Genomic DNA, 25,145 nt, shown 5'->3' on the forward strand with positions numbered 1-25,145 from the left:
ACTGTAGTACTCAAAGCAGACATGAACTAATACTTTTCATTTGACTGAAAAGATTAGCTTATAAAGAGGAATAAACACTTGTACAGATATGATATTATAAGTACTGTATTCAATGTATATATTTAACAAAATTATGGGGAAAATGTGAGAAACTTTCTTGAAACATTATTAGCTGGCTCTCTTAGGTATAAATAACATGCAAAAAAAGAAGGAGTAAATATCTATGAGATGATAAATGAAGCACACAAAAATAGGAAACACAAGTAATGTTCCCTTTAAACGTGTAACATGTTTTACGGTTTTAAACATGTTTTACGGTTGTTCAAAGGGTAATTGGTAAAGACATTTGGAGAATTCTGCATCTTGCTTTTTACACTGTATTGTCAGTACGGAAACACAGTCAAAAGAAGAAGACAAATGTAATACATATTAGCATTATTGACTGGATATATAAATCCTGCTTGAGAGCACTTGAGAGTGAGGTGTTAACAAACAACGGTGAGATGCTCTTAAATCAATACAGCAATAGCTGCAAATTACAACAACAATCATTTATATGTCACCAGAGTTTAGTGTATATATATACATTTGTTATTATAGCCCAACAATTTCCCACACCTTGCTTCTCTCAATATTACAAAGTTTAATTTCTCCCCCAATCTTAACTTTCCAATCTTTAAAACAGAAATTGTAACTTAGCAAAATGGTTCACTCAAAAGGTACTCCCAGATCTGCACCACAGAAGAAAATACTGCACTTGTAATACAAGTGACCTTCTTGTGGTAAGGTTTATATTGTCTTCTATGATGTGGTTGTCATACTTTCAGTTTTGGAGTAATTTTACTACATTCTTTCAACGTTTTAAGCTCACATTTTTACTCCCAACTTTCCTGACACTTCAAGATCAAACCATGAACATCCTACCCAGTTTTTTGCAGAGTCTTCCTACACATATGAGACTCACTTAGTGTGCCTGTTTTTCAATGGAGACAATTAGGGTAGACTAGTAACCAATGATAATTTCATTTTATACCAATGTTGTAGTTCTGTCTTTAAATTTTTAATGATAAGAAATTCATATTCTAACCAATAACTTTCAGCAGCAGCAGCAGCACAGGTTGGCACAGGCAAGCTTGCATACAGAAATGTGTTTGTTGTACTAGCCATATCATAGGCACATTCTTCTATAGTTACAGTGCTGATATTTCATAATTAGAGGAACTATTAAATATGCCCAAAACAGTTACATCTAAATATCTCATGGTTCACTAAACAGCATTCTGTAAATTTACCAGGAATTACCAGACTACACAATACACGTACTTGTTCTCTATATATAGAAGTGACTCAGTTTTTACCAGATACTTTTCTTATGACTGAAGAAAGCTTTTACAAATTGTAGTAGTAAAGATACATAATGACAAAGACCAACAAAATGTTGGGTGTACCTATAGCAAGTTGGATAAATGCTATGTGAACTGCAGTAGTTTGAATGCTTATATGGTGACTAATATCCTAGTGGTCAGGTTTTAAAGCAGTTTTGGATTTGTTGTTTATACACATAATCTGTAGTACATAATAGTTAGTGTATTTTTATATTTTCTTTTTGTATATTATTATTATTTGGATATATTTTTACCTTATAATAAAGTTGTTACATCTTTGTCACAACAGGTGCTTAAAAGATTCTTCAATATTTATTTTCTAAAAGAAGTTATTCACAGGTTCTTTTAAAATGAAACTCATCACCCCTCTATGTGCATTCCATTCCTGAACTATAAACTTGTGCAGCTTGCCTCCTTTGACTTTAAGTAAAACAGTTTCCAAGAGGGCTACCTGTATGATACCCTGAAGGTCCCTGATCCTCCAACTTATTTCCAGAACTTTAGATGTACTAAAATATACATGAGTAAAAGATGATAAGGAAATGGTAGCTAATTAAAGTTTGACCATATGTTGGCATTATTTTTAATTTTAGCATATTTGAAGGCAATATTGATGATCTTTACAAATGGCTACCACACCCTATAGAAAATAAATTAAATATTAAGGTAAATGTGAACTTTCTGGAATATTCCGGTATAATATAAGATTCTGTGAGCTTCACAAAATTATTGATGATATATTTTCATCTTTCAGACCCATTACATAAACACAGTACATAACATGTAACTTTATCTCTTAAAATCAACTGGTTCTTGTATTTTGTGTACTTAAATTCACAATTTCCCTTCCTATCAGATTCCTAATTGTGGATCCAGGTATTTCAGAAGCTGGGCCTGAGAGACAAGTCTTGGTAGGTACCAAAATTAGTAAAGAAGAAGCATACTAAATACTTCCACTATCAAGCTCACTCTTACCAAAATTATGTTCTCAGCTAACTTTTAGTGCCATGACAGAAAATAAAAAGTTTTCATTATGTTCCTCTGCACAATTCATGATTAAATACACAGTGTACTATTTCAGTGGTCAAGCCAAATTTGTCTTCATGCAGGAAAGTAGTGCCAGCCATTAGAGCACCTGTGTTTACAATCATACGGTGGCTGGTCAATTAATTAGGGGCACTCAAGGATGAATCCTACTGGCAGTACTTTGGGTAGTTAATGCTATCAAGAAACAAATTGTTACTGCTGGAGTCAATTTGAGGACTGTTTTTCTATAGGCAGGCTTGACCATCATGTAGATGTTATACTCTCCTTGGATCTGTCCTTAAAGACTGATACTGAGATTTAGTTATTTTTTTCAAACAGTAACAGACTTTGTTGAGATATTAGATGCACAACTGATCAAGAATATTTCCTTGTATATGCTTGGCCAGTAGACACTTCTACATGTTTTGACTACACAAATCATTAAAAGTGAACAGAGAACCATTAACACAATATCCTCAAAAATGCAACAAAACAAATGTCTCTTAAATTAACTATCAAATCAAAGGGCACTATTTACTGCCCCAAGCATATAATATGTGAGACTATATAGTAGCTGCATTTCTTCTTGACTGTATACCCCCACCCCACATGTAACACATCTAGCAGCATTTATATCATGAGTTGTGAATCAGGGTAAAAACAATGTACCCTTATCAGGAAAACCATCTACTTCATAAGGATATACCATTAATCAATATATGTGTGATTAATTAGTAATTACATGTTCTGTTTATCTTAGTACATGAAGGAAGGTTATCAATAGTACGCTAAGTGTGATATCAGATTACTATATTAATGGTGCAATGTACTTAATCCAGGAAACTTTGCAGATGTTATCCAAATACAAACAAACAAGACATTGCACTTTTTCAAAGTCTTTTCTTTATTTAAAGTTTGAATATTTCCTTAATAGTTTAATTAGACATTGTGGGAGGAGGTGTTAATGTTTCTCTGTTAATGACTATTTTAGCCTAGGAAATGTCTGCAAATATATCTGCATACTACTGTTAGAAGTAAAAAACTTGATGCAGATACAATTATAAAAACCAGGTAATAATTACCAAGTATCTCATTACAAAATGCTATGTAAAACTGGTCAAATTGCTACACAAGTCAAATAGACGTCTAGAACAGACGAGCCATAGTAATTTGTAGGAGGACTAATATTCCCTGTAAACTAAACAAAGTTCAAAGATTACTCCATGTTACAAATTTATTGAGGCCTTTTTTATGAACCATTTTTAAACACTTCCCTCGTGATGCTTCTTTCAACAACACAGATGGTTCGCTTTAATACCCTGTTTAATTACCAGAAGAAAACAAAGAAACATTTACAATATTGTACTGAATATATTTACAAGTGCGTCAACTTACATGATACTCAATAAACACACACTAGCTATTATACAGGTTAAATAGAAATGATTACAAATAGAGTAGTAGATGGACTCAAAAAGTCTTTTAGGTACCTTTTTGGTTTTGATTCAATCTGGGAATCTTTATTTCTTCATTTCCTTCAGCAGATCTTTGCTTTCAGAGCTCACTTGCTGGAAATCTCTAGACAGACGATCCTCTTCCGAGCTGCCTACTTGTGGTTAATGCACATGGATTGACTGTTCAAATATTTCTGACACTTTTTTTCTTTTTGGTAAAGTTTTCAGTGACTGTGGCCAGTGGAACGACCTTACCAAATGAGCTACATTGCCCGAAGAGCTACAAGAAAGTAAATTGGTGGGCGGACGGTTGAGGTGGATACCACCATTTCTTCACTTTGCATATTCAGAGCACATCAGATGTTTTGTGACAGGAATTCACACATCTCTATGGTCAAGGCTTCACTCATCAGGGCTGCAGATGGCATCAAACAACATCTGCATGATACGACAGATTTCAGCAGCTTGGTCCTTTGAAAACGCAAAGAAAATAATAAAAAATAAATTTTAAAGTACAACCATCTCAGGCCATAGTGAGTCTTCTTTGTCTTTGCTGAGCTATAATTCAGCACTTAATATCACAATTACATAACTATTAAACAAGAAAAACTTGGATAATAAGGGCTAACCAATTAACTTTGATATGTTAAAGAAACTGCCCTGTAATGGACCTTTTTTTGTAATAAACAAATCATCATTATTATTATTATTGGATTCGGGTAATAAATTAGGAACCGGGTAGTATCACATCGGGTGGATACCCCGTGCAAACACTAGGGTCTACAACAATTTGTAATGGACTACTGCTCTCTGCTCCCCTTTCCAATATGAATCCCTAAATTATAGATTAATACATGTAACTTTACGGAGAGAAAATACTGGAGGCACAGGAAGTGAATGTAACAATGGACCTTTTTTTTTGGAACAAACAAATCATCATTATTATTATTATTGGATACTAAAACCCAATATAATATAATTCCCCTAGAGGTCAAAGTTTTTCAAATAATAAAGTACCAAAAGTGAAAGATTTGAAAATATTCCAACTGATATCTTATTTAATACTCAATATCAAATAGTTTCTGGGTGACGAAGTGTTGAGAACTGAAACAAATCAACCGTTACTTCATGCTCATTTGATGAAAATCTTTGCAGGATACTTAAGTCTGAATCACCACATTCATGTTTTGAAGTTGACATGAAGTTAAAAGACATTTTCTGGCTGAGCTAAGAAAATGATGGATTTACATGAAGGCCTGTACTGGAGGGTCAAACCCTCTCTTCAAGAGAGCCAGCCATAAAGGAACATTCCATATATTTTGCCATGATATTCATACTGAATATCTTGAAAACCAAAAACAGCTACTGTATAGAAAAGTTACTAGCAATCAATTTTTCTTGGACTATGACATCAACACTATACCTTATTCAAGTACTTTTTTAATGTTTTTTATGAGGATATTTAAAAGAAATATAGACCTGAAACAGTATTGTGTCATCAATTTTGAAAACCAAAATACTTTACCAGATGTTCATGAATTTCTTTTCCTTACATTCATGCAAAATATAAGGGGAGGTAGAAATTTCTCCTTTTGTAGATGTACCTTAACTTTCATTTGACTTGAATGCAACAAGAATGGTGGGTCCTACTGTATATGTTCCAAGGATTATGGAAACCAGACACAACACAAGACGATGATGCTCTCTAAGCTATTCAACTTGTTCTCTTTACTATTACCATTACCAGAATTTAAGTGACCACAGAAACAAAGATAAACTTTCCAAGAAGTGATAACCTGTGACCCTTTTTATATTAAAATAAAATAAAACTGTTAGCAAACTGCTTATCCACTAGAGAGCCTGTGATTACTATGACTAATAGTTGCTACTGGGCTAATGCTATACTTCAGTGAGAGGATGCAAGAGTTTGGACTGGTTGATTGTATTACTAGGGGTGTCTAAATACATGATACAAGAAGATATGAAAGATAGCATTGTTTGAACACTACAGGTCTGGATGTTTAAATACAGGTGAGGGTTATTATTTACAAGTGTTTCTTTGTCTTTCTGTTCTGACAAAACACAAATTTGATGGTGTTCTCAAAACTTTGCAAACACCTACCACAGGTACAAGTCTTTGAAATACCTGAAAGAAACAATAATGTGTAATTATTAGAAAAGAAATTAAGGTGATCATTACCTTCTCACACTCAAACAAGAGTGAGTCGTATATATCTTCTCCAAACTTCCCCAGCTTTATGGCAAGGTAAGTTTTTCTAGTTATATCAACAAAGTACACCGTTCTGATCACTTCCAAGAGGCTATGCCGCCAACGAGTGGCCATCTGGTGAGAGAAAGAGAAAGTTCCAATATAAACCCACAAATAATGAAACCAAAAATGCAGTCACAACCACAGATTTACAGACTTGAAAATCAAACAAATATCCTACTTTCCATAACTTCCTGCATTGTAGATAAATTCCATCTGTTGAGTAGTATCAGTAGAAAATCTTATAGTTTTCGACAACTCCGAAAGTGAAAATATCTAAGGGCAACCCTAACAGTCAAGTCAAGCAAGCTAATAAAGTGTAATTGAGTGTTTAGCATGGAATGGCATTAGAGAAATGTATTTAATTTTAATGGATATCTGCTGGAAGGGATTAGTTGAATTATCAAGTAATTTTCTACAAGTGCCAGAGAGTAACTTTTATTGGAGGTTAGATCCAGAGATCTAGACCAAAACAACCTGGATTGAGCCATGTGCATGGTAGGCTTGTTAAAGTCCTGAAGCCGAATGGTCTGCAAACCAGATAGCTGTAAGATTGTAACTTGTATTGCCTTTTGGCGAGCCTGATTGAAAATGACACAGGCAGGATTTGGCCCATGGGCTGCCAAATAAGAATCCCTGCCTGCCTTCCGAGAAAAAAACATGGAGCAATTTTAGCACACAAAGAATTTGGTGATCTCCTGCTAAAGATCAGTAAGTTATTCTTACTTAGAATTCAGTCACACTTTAAAACTCTGGCAGAAACTTAAATTTTGGAACCAATCATATTGTGGAATACAACAGATTGGTTATTTATGCTGTAATTATCAGGAAGGAAATCCCTGCCCAGAGTATACAAACAAAGAATGCAAATTTAACACAACAGGCTTCTTGCGTCATGCCATTTAGTTTCATTTCTCTCTCGTTTTAGACTTTGCCCCTCTCATCCTCATTTTTGTCTAAGAAATAACAATTCCTATGAAACTAAACAATTTACCTGACCTTTGGGTTTTCTTTTTTGCTGTACATTTTTCATGTTTGATTTGATTTTTCCTTCTTTTCTATCTGGTTACCCATTTCACAAACTGCTGTGGTGGACTAATAATTAACTATCTTCATTAGACATTGCTCAACTAGAATGATCACTCTTGCTCTTTCATAAGGTGATCAATACCATCTCACACATCCGCAATTTAAAAGACACCACTGATTGATTGAGAATTATAAATACTTTTGTGGATGCTGTAGGGATAAAGGAAATTGGATTACTGTCAATGAATAAGTGGGGGCAGGGGAGGGTCTTCATACCTAACAGGTTATCATCATTTACAAGTTAATATTTATAAGAGTTGAAATGGAAATGATGTAACTTACATGTTGCTGGATACCAGCATCCGTAATCTTGATTCCGTATTTAGATAAGTGGAGAGTAACTTTGTCATTATGATTATCTGAGAATTTGAACTGTCCATTCCCCTGAAAAAGAAAAGTCACATTGCATTATTAATTTAAGCCAATAATTATGCTGTCAAAGAAACATTTAGATAATTTCTTAGTTTCTTGTCATCTCTAAGAAAACAAACCTGGTACGATATCTTCTACCAGTAGTCGGCAATAGAGAACTATACAATTGAAATAAGATGGCATGTACAGTACTGTAGCAGTATTTCAGGCTAATATTTACTGGCAAAGTGCCAGCGAATTGCATTGTTTGACAGTAAAAAAGAAGGAACTGAAATATTTATGCCAGTTGAAATTAGGAACATATAATTAACATGTAACAATCATTAGTCAAAAACTTCACCAGCAGTACTTCCGTAACAAACCAGCTCTGAATTACTGCTTATTATCAACATATATTATATTTTCCCATGGATTGGCCTGTACAGTAAGTCAGTAACTGATTAAAATAATAATCAGATAGTTACTTTTATGACGCTGAAGCGTCCACAAATGTGGGAGAAGCCCACAAGGCCTTATGGATTATAATTTTAAGTTGGGTGGCTTCCAATTAAACAATTTAAACTCAATACTTGTTGTAATTCAGGAAAATGTCATTTGGAAATGGCAGTTTTGTAGCAAGTGGTAAAATTGTGAAATTCTAGGCCTGGTGTAGTGAACTGTGTAGTGTTATGGCCTAAGCTTTGACAATAATTGTATATATGTCATTTAATTAAAACAGACACTTGGCCATGCCTAAACCTTATTATGAGTACTTAGCATTCTACATCACCTAGTTGCACAAAGATTTCAATAAATTCCCTTTTTGAAGTAAACATCTGATAAATTTTCTTCTATTTTGCAAAAGAAATCATATTGAAAGTAAAAGTAAAACTACTAAAACATGTACATATGAAATTTCGACACAATTGGATGTTTCACTTAACCCAATACATATATGCAAAAATGTCTGTGAATTAAGCACACAGACGCAATTAAAACAAGCTATTTAATTGTTTGTCTTTCTTTCAAATGTACACAACGTGCCACTCTGTACCAATGATGATGTCAGTGTATAAAGCAACGCACAGCAGTCATATCCAATGTTTAAAGCAGCATTTTTCATTCCTAACATAAACATGTACTGTACCCTGCTTCCCATCAAATTCACTCTAATTAAACACAAATTGCAAGTACTGCCAATAAAGTTGCTGTTAGATACAGTATGTCCAGGCTATAAGCCAAATAACCAACTTATGACAGTAATACTGTAGCTTTCTCTGAATTATCATATGAAAAGTGGGCTGTACGTACCAGCATTGTCTGTAAATTACATATAGTCTGTACTGTATTCTTACACTATTTGTAAAAAATATAGGTTTAAAGGGAAGCATATAACTTGGAGGAATTAAAAAAAACTGTTGCGGTGATCATAATTAATACAATCAACTATATTTTGTTAACATGACAATTTGAAACATTAAATATTTGCTTGTATAAACAACTTGTTGCTTTAATTGACATTAAAATTCTCTAGTTTTAATAGGCCAACAATCTAGCTAGTACTGTAAATCCACAGAAACAATGGCGGAGCATCCATATAGTCTGAGGGGGGGGGGGGCGGATGCCCCCCCTGATGGACTCAAATGGACTGCTGGCGCCCGTTTCAGCTCTTTAACACTTTTTACTTATTCACGATTATTGACTTTTTTATTGTGCTCTCATCTTCCTATTGACATTTGTCACATTTTGTTGGTGTAATTTGGCGATGACACCTATCAATTCTTCGTTTATCTGCAAATTAGCGAGCCCGGAAAGGGTAATTTCCGGCGATCTAGGGAGTATCTTTACTCAAAAAAATTCTGTACGCTACGCGCCAACCTGTGGTGGCGCTCCGCTTAGATAGTGTCGAAAGCGCCCCGATAGACCATTCTCCCCCGAGCAATATCCCTAGCTCCGCCACTGCACAGAAATACTGTACTAATTATTATACACAATCTACCTATTAAATGAAACATTTCGATGAACAGATGACTGGCACTCCTTGATAGATAAGGTCTATGCCTTTAGTACAGCTGCACTCAGAACTGTGATAATGGGATTTGTTACATGAACGAACTTGTCACGAAAAGAGAGACCATTCACTTTTTTCCCTTTCTCTCTTTTGGAAAGAGTCTATGCTTTACTTTAATCCACAACCAAATTACAAAATCAATCAGTAACTAGCACAACTAGTGTGAGTATACAGTAATCGGTGGTCTATTTTAATGCCTTTATAGTCCACATAACCTACTTCTAGCCCTGACAAGTCCATATATATGTTTTACTGCCTATATCTCTTTAATGAAGTGAAATGGGTTTTTTTTTAACTTAAAGTCAGTTTTACCTGTGCTTGCCCTATGGTCATTATCAGATCCTGGTGGTCCTCCTCTGAGTGGCCAAGGCCCTGGACCGACTGAAGCATTCCGCAGTACCGCAGGTTAAACGTAGCAGACAAATTCAATGGTCTACTGTGGTCCACATTGGTCACTGTTAGAATTAAAGAAACCAATAAGAAAAGTGAGACATGTACAGACCCTGTACAATTATAAGAATAATTCAGAGAATTAATACTAATATATCTGATATTTCATAGTGAAATCGGTTGAAATTGCTACTAGAGTGCAATGATGTACATGTAGCTTTCTGTTTGATTTTTCTATGTGTAAAAGTAAGTTGGCCTGACGTTTCGATCCTATCAGGATCTTCTTCACAGGCTAAATGACAAGTAACAGAAGGGACAGAATGCACAGAATACAGACAGGTTAATGAGCATGGTGAACACAAAGAGATAGATGTAAGGGGATTAGTCGACAAGGGATGATACAAGGGGATACTAATCCCCTTACATCTATCTCTTTGTGTTCACCATGCTCATTAAACCTGTCTGTATTCTGTGCGTGTTTTTGTCCCTTCTGTTACAGTGTTAGTGTAACTTGTCATTTAGCCTTTGAAGAAGATCCTGCTACTGTAGGATCGAGACGTCAGACCAACTTACTTTTACACATTCTCTTACACAGGCTCTCTAGTGGATAAGCAGTTTGCTAACAGCTTTATTTTATTTTGGTTTTTCTACACAGGAACAATGATAGTTATTTTTTCAGAGAGTTTGATGTCTTCAAAACTGCTATGCAAACTTTGAATTGTAAATTATGCAAGTTGGCTCAATCATGTTTGGTATAATTTGGAAGTTAGCTGCTATGGTTAATATGTTTCCTAACCATACAAACCGTGTCGTGACGCTTGACTGAGATCAGCCACTTCTTTTGTCTCTTACAGTAGGTAGGCCTAAACATTCCAGCTGACATTGGCATCCAAACCCACCGCAAAAATTATAAAGATAACCAACTATTATTCATGCTCACTAAAGTCTATGAACATTGTTATCATACTGTATGGGTACATTAAAGAATTCATTTATCAACTGATATTTTACAGAACCACGGAAAATGTAAAATTAAAATACTGTACACAGTTTGTTCTTTACATCCTGGAGTTGCTTACAGTACTATGTGGATTAAAACATTATTTCGGAAGTTGAGACGGATAAATTTATGTTGCAGTATGAAAACTTTTGTGCTCCATTTATTGACTGCTTTCATATTTACAATGTGTGATGTCATTGGGTGGGTGGAAATTGAGGTTTATTCCATTTAAAGTACAAACACGTTTGTACTACAGTGGGTGGACATTCTGCCCTCAAACTGACCTTTGGTAAGCTGGTGTTGCTATTTTACTATATTATTACAGTATATCTCATTACAAATGTTCATATTTAACAGCCAAGTAATAATTCTTCTGTGCAGCAATGTAATACTTATGTGTATGTAAACTGTACAGATTAGCTTTGTCCTATTTGATACCCTTTATTTTCCAGTGTCCTGCATGACTATAAGGGGGGTTTTTCGAAACCTCATTACTTAATATGAGGCTTTCAAGTCTATGCTACTGTACTAGTATTCCTAGTTACAGTATAACAGTTAACAGGAATGTTCTGTAGTTTACTTAACAAGAAGAGACTTTTCTATAACTTTAGCATAAATATAGACTGAAAGGCCTGATGCTAGTTACTGTACCTACATGTGTATCTATGCAATCACAAATTTCCATCAAAATTTTGTACCTACTGTAAATAAAAAGTAATGTGAAATCTCTGTCTTTTTCTACCCATTGTCTTAACATACTGTATACTGTAGTGAGTCTATAGTATACACCTAAAAGCAGCTGTGAGCACTAACCCTCATATTGTGAAAACTCCAATGCAGCACATTGTTAACAGAGATCAAGGCCAAAACCATATATATATATATATATTACCTGAGGCATCTAGGAGGTTAAGTACTGCACTGTTGGGGAAAACGCCCCAACTGTAGACATTGTCAAATGTTTACATAAAAGCTCGCTAATCTTTTCAGGCTTGTTTCTCTCCTTTTTATAGTAGATCCCTTTATCTACAGTTCAGTAAACCTTTGCTTATATGCATGCTAAGCCATCACTGCCTATGGCAAAAGAATTTCTTTGAAAATAATAAAGGGTATTAATAATTGTCAATTGAAATATTGTCACCACACCCTTAATATTTATAAATAACAAAAATAGATGGAGGCTACGACATAATGAGCCTATCTGCGGTTTTTATTTGAAATATGGAGAAGTGTTGACTTGATGTCAAGCCAACATAAAGAACTTGTCCTTCCCTTTTGAGGATCAAAACTGCGTTGGTCTTTTAACAGCCTTTGATTTTGAAAAAATTCTTTTACACAAAAGCAAATTTGTGCAAACAGATGTGTTGTTAAAGCCTTTCTTTTGTTGAACTAGGTGTTAACAGCTCTACCATATTGGGGGAAGCCCCTTGCAGGAGAAGGAAATAGACTGACTTGTAGCTATTCTGGATAGCAAGGGAGGGGTGAGAGGGCTACAAACTTGAGGGGGGTCTACAACAATATGTAATGGACTACTGCTTTCTGTTCCCATTTCCAATATGACTCCCTAATCTATTATAGATTGATACATGTAACTTTAAGGAGAGAAAAAAAGCACAGGGAGTGACTGTAACAATAATATGTGGTACCTCATTGCTTTATGCAGCCATTTCCAATGCAACTCTATAAACCACTGAAATTTAATAAAATCTGGACACTGCTGCTGTGGACACACATTACTACAGATAACAGTATACATATAATGTACCTAAAGATCTGAAAATTCTAGCTAATGCTTGAATATATACTGTTTATTGTTTAATACCAACTGTGTACAGCTACAGTACATGACTTCTACTGAAATCAATGAAACTTAGACTGTCATTGCCAATTGACTTCCAAAGTACAGTCAAAAAGTCACAATTCTTGTTTTCATGAGTTGTGAATTGACCCAGTCTGCAGGTGTGTCATTTCATCAAATTCCACACAAAACATATTTGGGCTCAGACTTGGAACAGTTGCTCAGCCAACGTATAGATTGAACAAAGTATCATTACTTTTCATCAATAACTATTTCTGCCAATTGAAACAACTTTTTGGGAGGTTGAAATTTACCCAAGCAGAGAATTTGCCGCCCATAGCAAATATGCCAAACTTTTGGTTTGACTTTCAAATAAATGAATAATCAGATTTTTCTGTTGACTCTTTCAATCCTATTGTTTGATGTTTAAATGCTGAAAGCAATATTATTATGAAGTTAGAATATTGCTTTCAGCTAAAATTGTGGGGTAGTAAGTTATTGCATAAAGTTAACTTATTATATCAAATTTTAAGAAAAACAAGTCATACACTGGGCAACTGGCATAATAGTTTCTGTGCTGCTATTTGTCTGTTGTTTAATGACAGTGCATTTTTACATGAAATGATTTTGATAGTTGGGTAGATTCAATCCAAAGTTAAAACATCAAATTGTCTTCCTTTTTTATTACCACAAAATAATGAAAAACACTCTTAGACTCTGAAACATGATGAAAATGTTTTTTTTTGATGATGTAGACAAATTTATTGAAAATATTAACCACAACGAGATATCGTTTTTTCTTTGTTTTTTTTTTTTAATTTCTGTAAAAAAGAAATCTTTCATAAACCAAACAATGCTGTGGTAATTTTTCTTTCTTTTTCAAATCTTTTGAGTTTTATCTTGATCAGTATTTGAAAGGAAATTTGTCTGATCAAGATAATGACCTGCCCTCATTACAAAATTTAGCATTATATAATAGGTATCAAAGTCAACTTAAAAAACTGCTTTCTTGACAAAAATTGTGGAACTAAAAATATTGAGTTCACTTTGTAAGAAAAAGTCTGAAATGTTCTTTTCCCTTGATGACAGACCCAATCTTTCAGGTTTTTCAACCTCAAAAATGGGTCCTGTTCTTCATACTAATAACCTTGTCAATAGTGGAAGCATATCAGAAAATACAAGCCAGTAGAACATCATGAACATTTACTTTAAGTACAAAGGTAAATAGTGACTCTTAAACATATCATTTAAGTATTGCATTTTCTAAATTTCAAGATTAAAAGATTACAATTAGGCCTTACCATCCCGAAAGAATGATCGGCGATGATCCGAGGTTGGTGGAAAGTGTTCGAAGGCATCATCCTCAACATTCTGAAAACAAAAACAATAACAAAAACAAACATTTTAGAATCAAGTTAGAGAGGATCATTCATTGATTCAACAAATTTGTAAGACCCTCATACAGGATGACGAATGTCATGATGCAATTTGTACAAAATAGATTTAAATTAGTAGTTTCGTATGCCATGATTTGTATTATTATATTGGACAGCTCAGTAACTTTCATGTTTGATAGAAGTTGTCTGTTCAGTCAGTTGTGTTCTACGGTAAGCAGGTTGGACCTTTCTTATCTAATGTACCTGTTGTTATTTTATATACAGTAAGTTCAGTAACTAGTACTACAGGTACAGTACAGTAAGTACATGATTTGTCGTAATTTTTCCTTCCTTTTCTTTTCTTTCCAACTGTCACAACATGCATTCAGGTCCTAGCTGCCCTCAGAGACATCACCATAAACTTTTAAACCAACAAGATTCCAATTGATGTAAATCACACTAGAAAAACAGTTGTAAGCCTTGAGGATGGTAGATTTGGAAGGAAGGGGTAGTAGGTGTTATGTGGGGGCGCAGTGCTAAAATGTTACCAACTGTTGTGGGCTAGGTAGATTAAGTGCATTAGTAGAATGGTGACAGGTAAGAGAGGAGTCAAGTAAATAGTTTGCACTTGTGTATTAACATTTGCAAACTGAGGTGTACTACGATGCAATTATGCAATTATTCACCTTTAAACGTGAGTAGTTCACAAACTGAGAGACATACCTGAGGGTGTATCAGGTTGGGGAGTAGACCTACAGAGCCCACCAATGACAAACATGTATGCATGATGGCTATATGTGCAGTACACTTAAATATAACTTAAATGGTAGGATCAAATATCAGTGAAATGGCATTAGATTACAACTCAGCAAAAATGATTGACATTCTTAATGGACAATAGAACTTTGTAAGTAGAATCAAAGATTCCAAGACTTATCAATTCATTAAGATCTCTAAGAAGATACTAAGATGCATGTTTATGGCACAGGATTGTGGATCAGTGTATGTATCCAGAGGTGATTACAGCCACCTACCAATACCATTAATTTGTTTTTAAAAATGAAAGGATCACTTTAGGTCCAAACCTTAACTTGATACTGTAGGTTGTACTATAGATCATTAAAACTTGCTGAAACTATCAATCCCAGGTTGGATTTCTTTAACAGGTTTAATATTTGAGAAATGAACTTTGAAACAAGTAAGGGCCATCAATAATTTATGAATGGACATATATTATTAAGTCTAATTTACACAGATCAGGTTTTATAATTTCTCCTATTTTTACTTTCATCTACTATATAAGCCTTGAATAAATGTTGCTGAACCTGCAACCATCCATAAGAAGCCTGTCTGAAAACTCTGAGAAGAATGAACATTTCAGATAGAAACAATACAGTACAGACCTACAGTACACAAATACATGTATATCCTAATTGATCAAAATCTGTGGTTCATTGTGAACATTTGTCAGAATTACCGAAGGCACATGTTGTGACAAGCAAGAGTAAGTGACATTTGTTAGAGAAGTCTCATTTTCACCCCAATTCACCATCAGTGTTTGATTATGACTTTCAGCCAGAATTTAAGTCCAGCTGACCTGCCTGACAAGTCGATCAATGACACCCTAAGTGTATTATAATATATACTCACCCCTATAGTACTTTCGTTGGGGTCAGGAGGAATCCATGTTGTATTTGTGGGTGGATTGGATGGCATGCGGGTCAGTCCACCTGACCCCCGTTCTCTTCCACTTCTGCGGCGAGGAACCGGGAAGCAGCAACAACCAGAGCTCATGTAGTCTTGTACTTCACCGCCAGCCGCGACGCTCAGTCACAGGAACCATTGGGGGGAGGAGGTTCAGTACCTAGGGGGTACAGTAATGTAGGAGAGGACAGGTGTTTCGTCTCCCCAGATAATTGCTCTGTCTCTTAGAGGTACGTCTTTGCGGGGAGATACCTCAGTACCTGCATTACAATGGAAACAATAATATACATCTTTAACTTGTTTTTTTTTTTTCATTGACCTGTAGAAAGTGTTCACCTTTGTATTTTTCCTACATTAACAAGGGACTATAACAATTTATATAAAATTACAACATCTATAGGTTTGATGCAAACTATTAAATACTCCTTTATCTGATGAGAATTGAACACAAAATCAATCTCGCGGCCCGGCCAAATCCTCATTCTGCAACTCTAAGCGATGTTAACAAACCACATACTGTACGTAACAACCAAAATGTAAAAGGTTAATTCTTGAATTTTTAACACAACATGGATTAACGCATGATTTTTAGTAATTGTGCATTTAATAGTACTGCTGATAACACATGTTGTGTACTTCCATGAGTATAGTACTGTACTGTAAGTATGTACTGTACCTTTATGGCTCCAACAGACCAAACTTACAAAATACTGGATTACAGATACCTACAAATAATAAACTAAACTAAACTTGTTTAAAGGCCCTTGGTGATTACTGGGATAATTTACCCTATTAAAGTACTATGTATTTGTACAGATAACTGAAAAACAAGAAAACAGTCAACTGTTTGCCAACTGCAACAAAATTTGCACTGTTATGTTGCAATGTCTCCTTTTTGTCAAACAGTGCTTTAAAACTGTCCGAGTTAAATAATTAAAAATCGAGTACATGGAGGTTTCCCATGTGGAGTTTATCATTGCTTGATGTTTTAATTACACAGCTCCACCTAGCAACAGATATCTACCGTAGTGACTGACGCCGTGTAACGTCATCACATAAAAATTCTACTTCAGACTTGCAGGGTTGTAATTGTAACACACTGGTACAATTCAGAGATACAGTAATTGAATCTGGTCTGGACTCAGTTAAGTATGCTGTGCTGTAGAATTCCATGCAGTGAATATCAACTGTAATTTGCTAATTAAACATGGCAGTATGGCGTATGATAGCTAGGTAACTTACTGTACATGTACAGTACTGTACAGTATTCCAGTATCCTCCCACTGCGGGGTACATACTGTACGTACAATACTTACTATTAAACCTAGCTACCTGTATCTTTGCGAATCCCTGCTGCATCCATTGATAACCTTAGTTCAAACTGTTATAGTGTACAGTACATGTCAATCATATACTGTACAGTATATAGTCTATTACTAGAAAGACGTACAGCATACCCATTGCAAAGTACAGTAAGAGTTTTGTTTTAAAGTTCACAATATTATCTATTGACTCAAACCTACAAAAAATAGAGCCATGTACTGAGGGTCGGTGATACAAAACCAGTTTCCAAGATCTGGGAGTAGGGATGGGCTCTGGTACAAATAGTCTACACCAAGGTACACAGACTTAGATGGGGAAAAATGTTTATAACAGTATATCATACTGAGCCTGCTAATTATTAACCATGTGAGTTCCAATTCTTTACAGCACTGGCTCAATATATATCAATGTCAGATTCTAAACTACAACATTTACTGGACATCCATACAGCCAATCCTCATATATATACTGTAACCAGTTTCTGCATGGACTACAGTAACTGGACAGGGTAAACAAGGTTAACAGTTTATTTGACCTCAACTTTTTCCCCAACAATAACTGTCCCAGTTTGGTAGGTAAATAACCAGCATGACAGAATTCTATATAGATAAGTAAATCAAATAGTAATTGTATTGTATTGTTTGGGATATCAGTGCCCAGGAGCTCCAGGCAAATTGCTGTCTATAATGGGTGTGGTGAAGTTGCCCTTTGGTCTTTGTTTACAATGGAGGTCTATGGTATATATATTTCAACCTAGTATTTCATTTATGTTTTAAACTGCATTGACAGTATATATATTGCATTGTATGTATATAGTGACTTTGAATTGCCTTTAATAACAAATGTATACCTGCCAACAAAGCCATCTATAGGTACAGTATTGTATGAATGCTGTTTATAAAAAAAAAAAAAAAATGGCTTAAATTTCCAGAGTATATACCTGTAAACTGCTAGTCTGTTTTCCATTGTTGATTCATTCAGATAAGATTCCAGACTCATGAAAAGTCTTATTTCTCCTGATAGTTTATTCCCTGCCCCTTTCTGGATTTTACTGCCCCAAAACTGGGTGTAACACCTGTTAATACAGAGTATGTTAGGAACAGTACAGTAAGTGTATTGTAGCTTCAGACTGGCAAACCTTGCCACCCCTTCCCAGAAAGGAAAGCCATTAAAAAATGGTAAATTTTTACAGTTCTGGGATCACCACCAAATAACAGCTCCGTTAAATTGGTAGGGCACACGACTTTACTGACCCATCCTGAGGTCACTGCTTCAGATTCAGTTCTGGACAAAAGTATCTTTGATCTAGCTTTCAAAACTTGCTAAATACATATAATTTCCTCATCAATTGCCACATTACTGGAAGAATAAAATAACTCATTTAAAAGGAAACTCTTAAGGGCAACCTTAACTCAGTCCACACATATTACTGTACATGAATGCTAGTTTAACAGCTAGACTGAAATTGATTTGTAAAAGTGATGATATGCCTGTGACCTTCAGAAAGTTAGTTTTTCATTTAAACAGTATATATATATTACTGTAGGAGCAACATCCTTAATTCGTAAATATAATTTGGTCACATAAATATTTCAGTCACACAGTCTCTACTATTGTGCAAAAATGAGAAGATTTCAAACATTTTGAACTTTTGCTTTTTACAACATTTCAGGTGAGAATTTGACCAATCAAGCCCAAAACCCTTGAACTGCTACATGAGATTAGTAAATTATGCACGTAATTTGAAAAAATTCATGAGGCCAAAGTTCTCAATTTAGAGGCGGTTATAAAGGGATGAGAAAAAGCTTTGCTTAGTACTGGATACATGTGCATATATAGCCAGAAAGTCAGAAGTAGTAGTGAGCACTGTACTATTTTCATAATCCTGAAAACTAACAGTTTGCAGTTTACCTGAAAACTAACTGTACTGTTTATATACGCACAGTAGTAAACTATATGACAATTAACACTTTCGAGTTTGTCATAGAGAATCAACCTTCTACAGTAATCAGTACAATATGTTGGTCTCTACTGCAGAGTGATGCAAGGAAGGTGTACCTTGAAGACAATCAACTAAAACCACTCAGCAGGTTAAGGGTGATTTGTACACAATTTCATACAACCTGAAGAGGGCAATTGAAGAACTGAAACACTCATTTAACCTGTACTGTAGAACTTTGTGAAATAATGTACCTCAATTAAACAATTTGAACAAAATTTTATGAAGGAGTATGTACGGCAGTCTCTTTGTGTCATTGAAGATCACACCTATAGTGCACAGACCACTGTTTTTTTTTTTTTTTAAAGAAAAGTCGCCCAGGAAAGAACCTGGGCACGAAAACCAAACTACTGTACCAAATGACTGATCCGCTCTCAACCCCAGTCCCCTTGCATCGGGACTGTGACTGTGTGATCATCGTCGGGTGTGCATAACCATTCCCCTCGAAAGGGAACAGATGATCTTAGCCAAAATCACAGACCATTGCTTGAACTTAATACTGCAGCCACTGCAGCTAGATATTACTGTAATGCATGAAACTGTGTCGTATATGCAGTAAGTGTGTAACCCTCTTAAATACCAAACTACACATACTGGATAAAGCCTGAATAAATTCACCATTCACAGTTACGGTAGCAGGGATTAGCAAATACCTGAGTATGTAAACTTTTGTGTACATAGCAGGCAGTTTGAAAGGGGGATCTGAGGTGTTTTCCCGTAAAATGGTATTATTCAGGACAGTGTACAAGAGCTGCTTTATACAGACTTTACTTACTTTTTCCCCTTTGCCCGATTAGCATAGCATGCATTCACTGTACTGCAATGCCATATATACTGGATACATGATTCCAACATGAATTAAGTGAATTATCACACCTTCAGATTCACTACATCATTCATGAACTAAGTTCATTCATTCATTCATTTGGGTCTTAACTGTTCATTATCACAAGGTTTAGAAGTACAGTACTGTATTCGTCAGTCTGTCTCTTAAAGGATTTATATACTGTACGTACAGCCAAAATATAAAGGAGTTATTAAGAGCCCTGCTGTTTAGATTGTATCCTTTAAAATTAGCAAAGAAGCACTACCAGTGTGGGACCTGACACATCATTAAACAGTCCAAAGGCTATCAAACAATTTACCCAAACCTTAAGTGACAATTTGTGATAACTGGCAACAAAGGGTTATAAACGGTCATCTGTTGACAAATAAAGCTAAATAAGTGCTGTAAAAAGACAATGTTTACAAAACTTTGCGACAAGTTGGCCTAATTATAGGTGTGGCAGACCTGTTTAACAAATGCTTATTTACAAAGGACAAAGTCTTTTTTGTTGTTATAATACTGTACTTTACAAATTGTGTTAAGACATTGAACTGTAGGGTAGTGCAGTTTGGAAAGATGGTAACTTGTCATTGAGTTTTAAAGAACAAATCTCTAAAGAACTTTACATTAAGAGTTCAAACTTACTCTGAATTATGATAATTAATTGCTTAATGTTAAGGTAAAGTTGCACAGTGTTCCTGTGCTCCAGTACCACAGTATACTGTAAGGTAATAGTAAGAGAAACTGCAAGATACAAGCATTCAACATGGCTTACATAATTTATATAAAAGCTGTATGTCAGTGCATATACAAATTACAGACTTTAATAGTCATAATAACAAGTTGCCATTTAAACAGACCCAATGAATTACTGTACGTAGATAACACCACTGTCCTTTTAAGGCAGTAAGTTTAAATGCCATTAATGGTCTTTTTTTGCAGTTTACTGGCTTGTTTGCAGAAACTTACATTACAAAATTTACCAACTCACTGTACTACTGAGCCTATAGATGCACAATGGTTGCAAATGTTGAACAAAGACACCTGGACACCATAAGTTGTTCTTTGTTGCACTATTTTTAGAACTTCCCTGTCCACTGTGCAATTAGTCACAAATGCTGTTTTGTCTAGCTAGACAAAGCTACATTAGTCATGTATGTATGTAGCATGATAGCATAGATACTGACAGTTTTATGATTTTTATGATTTTTGTGCAATATATGCTGGTAGCTGTTTGCCAAAATGATTAATAATTTTACCAAAACCACCTATTCAAGAATGAGATTGCACTTTATGAGCATGATTTAGACAGCTGAAGATTTGTTTACACCAAGTATAGCTTGATGAGCAAGAGAAATACAAAAGTCATTACTGTTAAGTACTGTACATAGTTAACTTCTCATCACAGTCATGAGATTTTCTCAATAACATTTCTAAGTGCTACAAACTCTCCACCTCAGTAGAATGTCAATAGAACTCAAGTTCAATATTCTGACTTCTTAAACCAGACAGTACTTGGGAAATGGCTAAATTTATGGAAACAAGTTACCTACAGTATATAGTACACAAATGTACTATATACTATTATACTGCACACCAAGCTGCAGTTCCCTAAATATACAGGTCCGTAGATACTTCCTATAAAACTCCAACAAAAATGAATGAAAATGTCCATGAAAGCTTGTCGCATAAAGTGAGCTTTAAGCTACTATTTAAAGGAGACACTAATAACCGTCTCAATTTTGTTAACCATTTAAACAGCAAAGGTTATGAAGCCTGATGATTCTAGGTCTAACCGAATTAATACAATGCTCGTTCCGACCAAATATGTACAGTATCTGTATGTATACAGTAGTCCTAAAACACCAGTACTGTAGGGACTGCATACATACTAACTGTTAAGTTCTGACATACATGTGTATACATAGTTTTCAACAATACACAATACAGTTCACACTGTATGTCAGGGACAAATTTATCAATTAGTCAAACTGTGCAAATATATATATTAAGTACTGTACAGTACGCAGTTTTTGTACGTGAACCAAAAACCATAGATTAGAGATAGTATTTTGTAAGATACAAAATTAAAAGCCTTCGAAAGTAGAACACAAAATTTGAGCACTAAATAAATTATTCCCTGTACTGTACAGGATATAATCTGGTATCTCATCTTAAACCGCTCTACGATGCAAAATGAGCAAATCGCTACACTTGAGTGCAAAGCTTTGTGTACTGGTATGCAGCTTTTGTCTGTACAGGAACACATGGTAATTTACTGTACATGAGACAAATTATGGAGCCTTCCAAACTGCTACACTAAATTATTCTCTGTTGTAGGTACATGCTAGTACTGAAGACCTTTGCTAATCCTGGATACAGTATACTGTAAGCCTTAGCTGTGTACAAAGTGCAACTTATTATTCCATTCAGTAGCTTGAAGGACAAATTTCTGAATTGTTTGCCTAGAAGATCTATTCTTTGACAGGCATCACTGAACTTCTCTCGACTTCTTTATTTTCTTCAAGATAACAGGGCTAGCAGGTCTGTGACGTTCTTTTTAAGAGCGTCTTACAGTTTTCCATGTACCACTACTCATACAGACCTACTGTACTGTCGATGCAGGCTAAACAGTTTGAACCTTCTCTGACTACTGGATAAAGATCATGAGGACTAAGTTATGTACTGTGCACTGAGTGTACATGTATGTAAATGGGAGTCACTCCCAGATTAATGTCATCCAGTTACAGAGTTGTTGACAATTAACAATTCATAATCATTCATGGATGTTAAATATGAATGTAAGAGACTGACTTCGGTCAGCTTGCGGCTTTGATAAGCCTATGAGGCTTCTTCGCGAGTTCCTGCTTGCAGGAGGGTCTAAAGTACATACAGACACAAACATACATACATAAATCAGTCCTCTGTCAAACTGAAAGTTGGAACTGGTGATGGTTGAGTGAGTCTAGGGATGAGAGGAGATCAGTTTGTAATGACTACATGGCATGTACTCCTATGCCTAGAAATTTATGTTACTTACTTAAAATACAAGCAAGTTGCTGGCACAGTAGAAACAACTGTTATAGTGGAGGGACTGCTAATGTTACAGAATAGCACAAAACTGTTCGTTCTGGGTTCATTATTGACAGAGATCAAAAATGCATTGAAGAGATGTATGTATACATGTATGCTTAGCCAAATGTCTCAGTACTTAATTATTGGAAGGACTTGGCAACTTAACCAAGATTATTGCACAATAGTTCAGGACCCAGTTTGCCAACTGTACTAAACTATACTACTAAACTTCAGTCACTGAGTGACATGCTGACATATCACAGCAGAATAGTATGTGATGTATTTCCCAGCATGGATAGGAAAGGAAATTAAAGTTATAATCATATAATTGATTCATCAAATTTGGCAAATTTCTTCAACCGTATCAGTAGAGGGAGACATATTTCATCATAGAATTATGAGGTTCCATTTCCATGACAAAATGAGTTTTCATTTCAAGTTAGCAAGTAAACAATTAATTGAAATAAACAAGTTGAATAGGTAGTCAAGGGGTTTCTAAGGTCTGCTGAAGGTCCCTTTCTCAAATTGATATAAAAATGATGTCATTCATTGTCTTCAAATTAATTAAATGGTATTTGAGAGATAACACTTCCAGGGAGGTACATAAGAGAGGTACTTGGAGATCTCTAGTCACCTGATCTCTCAAGCATTCACTCTTCTATTTTGATCGCCTGTGTGGGCTCCATCCCGGAATGGAAGATCACAATTTTGCGGGGTATGATCCTGAGAACACCATAGTTCACACTAATTGCTCTAACTCAAAACTATATACTTGCTTCTAATTGTACAACTTAACAACATTTGTTTCTTTCTGTGGGTGATAACATCTCCATGGTTGCAACTAGCCTACATATACTTTCAGTCAATTCATGACATGAAAGTGCTGACATTTAAATTTGCACAGAAGTAATGAAAGTCTAATATTAGACTTTATGATTTCTAGACAAACTTTAAATATCAGGTCTATCATTAATTGGTTTGTAACCTACTCAGGCTAAAACTAAACGGCAGAAACAGGCTGAAAATTCGAATGGAAAGATACAGGAATCAAAGTGGCTTATAAGGATGTGTAACTTACTTGTGGGTGTGAGACATGCACTCCCAACATTGAGATAAATTTAAAAAAAACTTCAATACTAATTTAGTAGTATACAAAGTCCCATTATTGGCTCCTCTCCCAACATAAGAGGAAGTCTATGCTTACAACGTCAGCACAAACTCACCTGTGCCTTCACACTTAATTGCTCAAAGCCTAACTTAGTATTATGTTTTATTCAAAGTAGGGGCCTAGACTAGGCCCTATTCTTACATGATTCATCAGACTGAGATCAATAGTAACTCTAGCCATTGTGAAAGTAGAACTGTGTCATGAAACTGTCAAGGGCCTTATCTCCATTATAGCTACTAGTAGTAGCAGTACTGTACTGTAATTTGCCTACGGCAAAAACAGTGGCTTAACATTAGTAACATAACATCAGGTTAACGAAGTTAGAATTTTGTTATCTCAGCGATGGTTGGCCTTTCGAGTTAATGCAAAAACCCGGCATAATTTGGTGTTAAGTGTAGTAGGTTAACCGCGCTATAGACTAGATCCAATTTTACGTAGTCTACGGCAAAAATGCAAAGTTTTAATGTAACTCGCCTAACGTTAGGCTTGGCTTACGAATACGTTCTCGTTTGAACACCGGGTTATCGGAAATAAATTCAACAAACCTTGAACGTTGCTGTGCTACTGTAGGCTAGGCGATTTCTTCACATCTTTGTCGTTACATCTTGAAATATCAGACGACTATTGTATTTTCGCTTAATCTTCGTGAGAAAATTTTATCGAAACAATATTAACGTTCTTCAGGGACAACTCAACACCATTCGTTCTTTTTGCAATATGTAAGACGGAAAACACCGGGCCTGAGTTGTACAGAAAACTAGGCTTAGTTGCCGGATTTACATGAAGACACTATAGATGTGTACTACTATAGTGCATATAGTATATGTGTGGATAGGATAGG

General features: G+C 35.2%; 2 protein-coding genes across 5 annotated transcripts in view; one reads left to right on the forward strand and one right to left on the reverse strand.

Moving 5' to 3' along the window:
* LOC139973074 (uncharacterized) overlaps positions 1 to 4,226 on the forward strand; it is a 53,810-nt gene extending 49,584 nt beyond the window's left edge. Inside the window, exons 30-31 of one of the 3 annotated variants that reach the window (XR_011795137.1) lie at positions 2,242 to 2,296; positions 4,087 to 4,226. Coding sequence is in view for 1 of the 3 variants with exons in the window: in XM_071979449.1 (XP_071835550.1) it covers positions 4,087 to 4,127 (41 nt within the window). In the remaining 2 variants the exon portion in view is untranslated. Of the gene's footprint in view, positions 1 to 2,241; positions 2,378 to 4,086 lie in introns of those variants that run through there. The other 2 variants (XR_011795136.1, XM_071979449.1) reach the window with 2 other exon arrangements.
* Positions 88 to 25,145, reverse strand: LOC139973075 (uncharacterized). Of its 2 annotated transcripts, XM_071979452.1 has the most exons (8): positions 24,850 to 25,145; positions 18,177 to 18,311; positions 15,860 to 16,173; positions 14,135 to 14,204; positions 9,958 to 10,100; positions 7,506 to 7,607; positions 6,066 to 6,209; positions 88 to 4,336 (listed from the first exon to the last, which is right to left on the reverse strand). In XM_071979452.1, exons 3-8 carry the CDS (start codon positions 16,001 to 16,003, stop codon positions 4,268 to 4,270), a joined length of 672 nt encoding a protein of 223 aa, XP_071835553.1. In that variant the 5' UTR covers positions 16,004 to 16,173; positions 18,177 to 18,311; positions 24,850 to 25,145; the 3' UTR covers positions 88 to 4,267. The 2 variants fall into 2 exon arrangements, with proteins under 2 accessions (XP_071835553.1, XP_071835552.1); XM_071979451.1 differs by lacking the exon at positions 18,177 to 18,311.

This window comes from Apostichopus japonicus, chromosome 9, assembly GCF_037975245.1.
Source record: "Apostichopus japonicus isolate 1M-3 chromosome 9, ASM3797524v1, whole genome shotgun sequence".
NCBI lineage: Eukaryota > Metazoa > Echinodermata > Holothuroidea > Aspidochirotida > Stichopodidae > Apostichopus > Apostichopus japonicus.

Bases quoted from the DNA above. Each gene is read 5' to 3' on its own strand.
- LOC139973075 (XM_071979451.1), bottom strand. From the start codon at position 16,003: ATGAGCTCTGGTTGTTGCTGCTTCCCGGTTCCTCGCCGCAGAAGTGGA. The intron at 10,101-14,134 runs GTAAGGCCTAAT...TAATTCTAACAG, and splicing joins CCGATCATTCTTTCGGGATG to TGACCAATGTGGACCACAGT. The intron at 6,210-7,505 runs GTAAGTTACATC...TTCTCTCACCAG, and splicing joins ATGCTGGTATCCAGCAACAT to ATGGCCACTCGTTGGCGGCA.